The 2,721-nt window shown below is 45.0% G+C and overlaps 1 protein-coding gene across 1 annotated transcript in view; it reads left to right on the top strand.

Annotated features, from left to right (window-relative positions):
• Positions 1-2,308, top strand: part of T265_06988 (hypothetical protein) — a gene marked incomplete at both ends in the record, with an annotated part of 34,318 nt that extends 32,010 nt beyond the window's left edge. The window contains one exon of the mRNA XM_009172405.1: positions 1,943-2,308. Coding sequence (XP_009170669.1) covers positions 1,943-1,980 — 38 coding nt within the window. The remainder of the gene's footprint in view (positions 1-1,942) is intronic.
• Between the last annotated feature and the right edge of the window lie 413 nt (positions 2,309-2,721).

Raw genomic sequence — 2,721 nt, 5'->3', positions numbered from 1 at the left:
TTTTTCCTCTGTCTTGACAAAAACACAAACACAAAAATGTAAACTCCGAATTCCTGCTGTTAATGGCCCTTCCACCGGTATGCGACTAGTTGACAATCGATTGTTTGCGGTAAAACATTTGCCTATGTCGTATTGCAAGGCGGTTGCTTACGGTTGCAAATAAACCTCTTTCGATGCACAATACTCGAGTCCAATGACTTCTTAGATAGTTGCTAGAACATCCCGGGTCACCCGGGCGCTCCCTTCAAGGAGTGTGCGCTTCTGAGACACTTATAAAACATATAGCAGGGAGTTTGAGGGTGAGCGATTCATTCGCCGTTGAGAGATTTCTTTTACTCTTTCCGTCCCTGCGTTCCCCTTCCAAGCGATCGGAGTGATTGGATTGTATGGTTTACTTTGAAGGAACGTTTAAGTGCAAGTTTCCAATTACAGAGTGATCTTCCTATTTATACTCCTGTACTATCTATCTTTCGTTGACTGAATTATTCTTTCGTCCTTCAGACAATATTTCACTCGAAGTATAAATGGGACCTGACCGTTTCAAAGTAGCACTGGATGAGATGGCCATTGGCGGATTTAATCAATGTGCATTTGGGTTCCCTAACTTACTCATTTTCGAGAATCTCATAGCTAGAGCAACAGGAAAGCTAAAATATTTGTCAGTTTGAGCGTACCACCTACAATGCTGTGATCCACACGGCGGTGGACACTAAGGTCATCTAAAGTCTTTTTTGCTGGACCTGGCAGTTTGGTCGCAAGCGGTTCATCGCCAGTCGAGATGACATCGTCAGGGCCCTATAGTTGGAGGTGCGTGTTTGTTGCGCCTGAGTAGGTTGATACGGGGTCCGTTCACGTGGATTGACCTGGACCGATCGTTGGGTGGGCATTCCTATTGGCTTGTGGTTGCCTGTCTTCTGATTGGTGGATGTCTAGGTGGTCTTGAGACTTGTCTTCTTCAGTTCTCCTGCCGTGACCTTTGTTCGCTTACCTTCATAGTGGGTTCCTCTTCTTGCTACGTGGGCCTGATGACCGAGGCCTTAAATTTGGCGGTCCCTAACCTGTAGCAGTGCGTGGAAGGGTCATTTCGGTGCGTTAGTTAGAATTTTTCTCCTCATGTCTTGTATTTTCAACCTCGATTCACGTCCACTCACAACTCACTGGTAGTGAAACGCTTGCCACCGGATCACTCAGCTCAGTGAACAAACCAATGGTCATCACTACAACCGGCGATGCCAATGTTTCCTTTAATAGCAAAGTCGTCTTAGCTTTCTGGAATGATAGGTTTAGCCATCCTTCTCCCAGTACTCCATGGTCCCAGTGAACGGTTCTGTTAAGTAACTCGAATAATGTATCTTTCTGTTATATCGGAAGCTGTCTGTTGTAAAGTTAAGACCTCCACTATCCTGTCCAATGTCTGTTACGTAACTGATACATCTACGCGGAACTCATTACAATTTGAAACGGACACCGACAACCATATCTGTCTATTTGTCCGTCCACCTCTGCTTGCTTAATTGTGCATATATTTATTTATCCATTCGTTGATTTATTTGCAGTTCTTTTTGCCTACACTTGACGGCCCACCCAATAAGTGTTACGGGTTCACATGTAGCAGTTAATTAACCGTAGCTTATGCGCCACCACCAGTACTGTCGGTACACACCGCATAGGTGGAGAGAAACACTTCCCGTGACCGCACTTCCAAATCTCCCCAAACCAGCGTCCTCTCCCCAACCTTTGCGTTTGTTATTACTGTGCGGTTGGTGTTGGTGAGCTGGCTTTTCTCTTTGAATTGTTGGCGTGTTCTTGTTCGCTCTAGTCCCGCCACTGCAACGCATGTGTTCTCTTTGCAATTGTCACATGTATCCATCCACATCTGTGTGATTGTGTCCCAGTGTGGTTCGTGTTTATGCTCTGTCTCTCTCTCTCTCTCAGTTGGCAGTTAGACAGGCGGAAAGATACTGGTCGTTCTGTTCGTGAGACTTTTTTCTGCAACCACTGACTTTGCCTTCATCCACTAAAGACACATGTTTCGGTGTCGTAGACAAATGATTCGTTTATGTTTAAATCGGAATTCTCACCTTACGTTTGTGTTTGCTTGTGCGTTGGAATGGCTTCCGGCTTTTTCGTCGCTATGTTGACCACTTTTTCTCTGTTTGTCAGACCTGTTTTCTAGCCTAAGTCGTCCTGTCACTCTAGTCCTTTTTGCGTTCATGGTTCGGTGACTACTAAGCTACCTTTATTTGTACTCGACAGTTATTAACTTCTGGCCGTCTGTGTCAGACTTTCATGATGAACTCCTTGCAACAAATTTTCACCCTGTTATAAATAACTTGATTTCTTCGCCTTTGTGCGGTAGCTTCAGTTGAAGAATATCCTAAACGAGATCCAGCTGGGTTTCAGTTGGGTTTTCCGAATTGGTGTACAAATGAGTTTCGTTCTCAGATCCGGTGCAATTTGGGTCCAAGTAGAATGTAAGGTTGACCGAAGCATGGGGACTGCGCCTACCTGATGAGTCCCAAACCGGTCCTGGGCTGTCGGAGAGTTCCCAACAGCCTTGTGCATAGTTTCCTTCAGGAAAACGTGACTTATTTTGGGTTATAGCAACAAGAAGAATAATCCTGACAACTCCTACGGCACTACATCGCATAAAATAATGTCAGAGTTAGGGGTATGACAGCCGAACAACTCGTGAGAAAATTTAAGTTGAGTATTAGTCGA

This window comes from Opisthorchis viverrini (assembly GCF_000715545.1).
Source record: "Opisthorchis viverrini unplaced genomic scaffold opera_v5_153, whole genome shotgun sequence".
In the NCBI taxonomy this organism is placed as follows: Eukaryota; Metazoa; Platyhelminthes; class Trematoda; order Opisthorchiida; family Opisthorchiidae; genus Opisthorchis; species Opisthorchis viverrini.
Note: the sequence above shows the minus strand (reverse complement) of the source record. Positions and strands in the feature narration are given on the sequence as shown.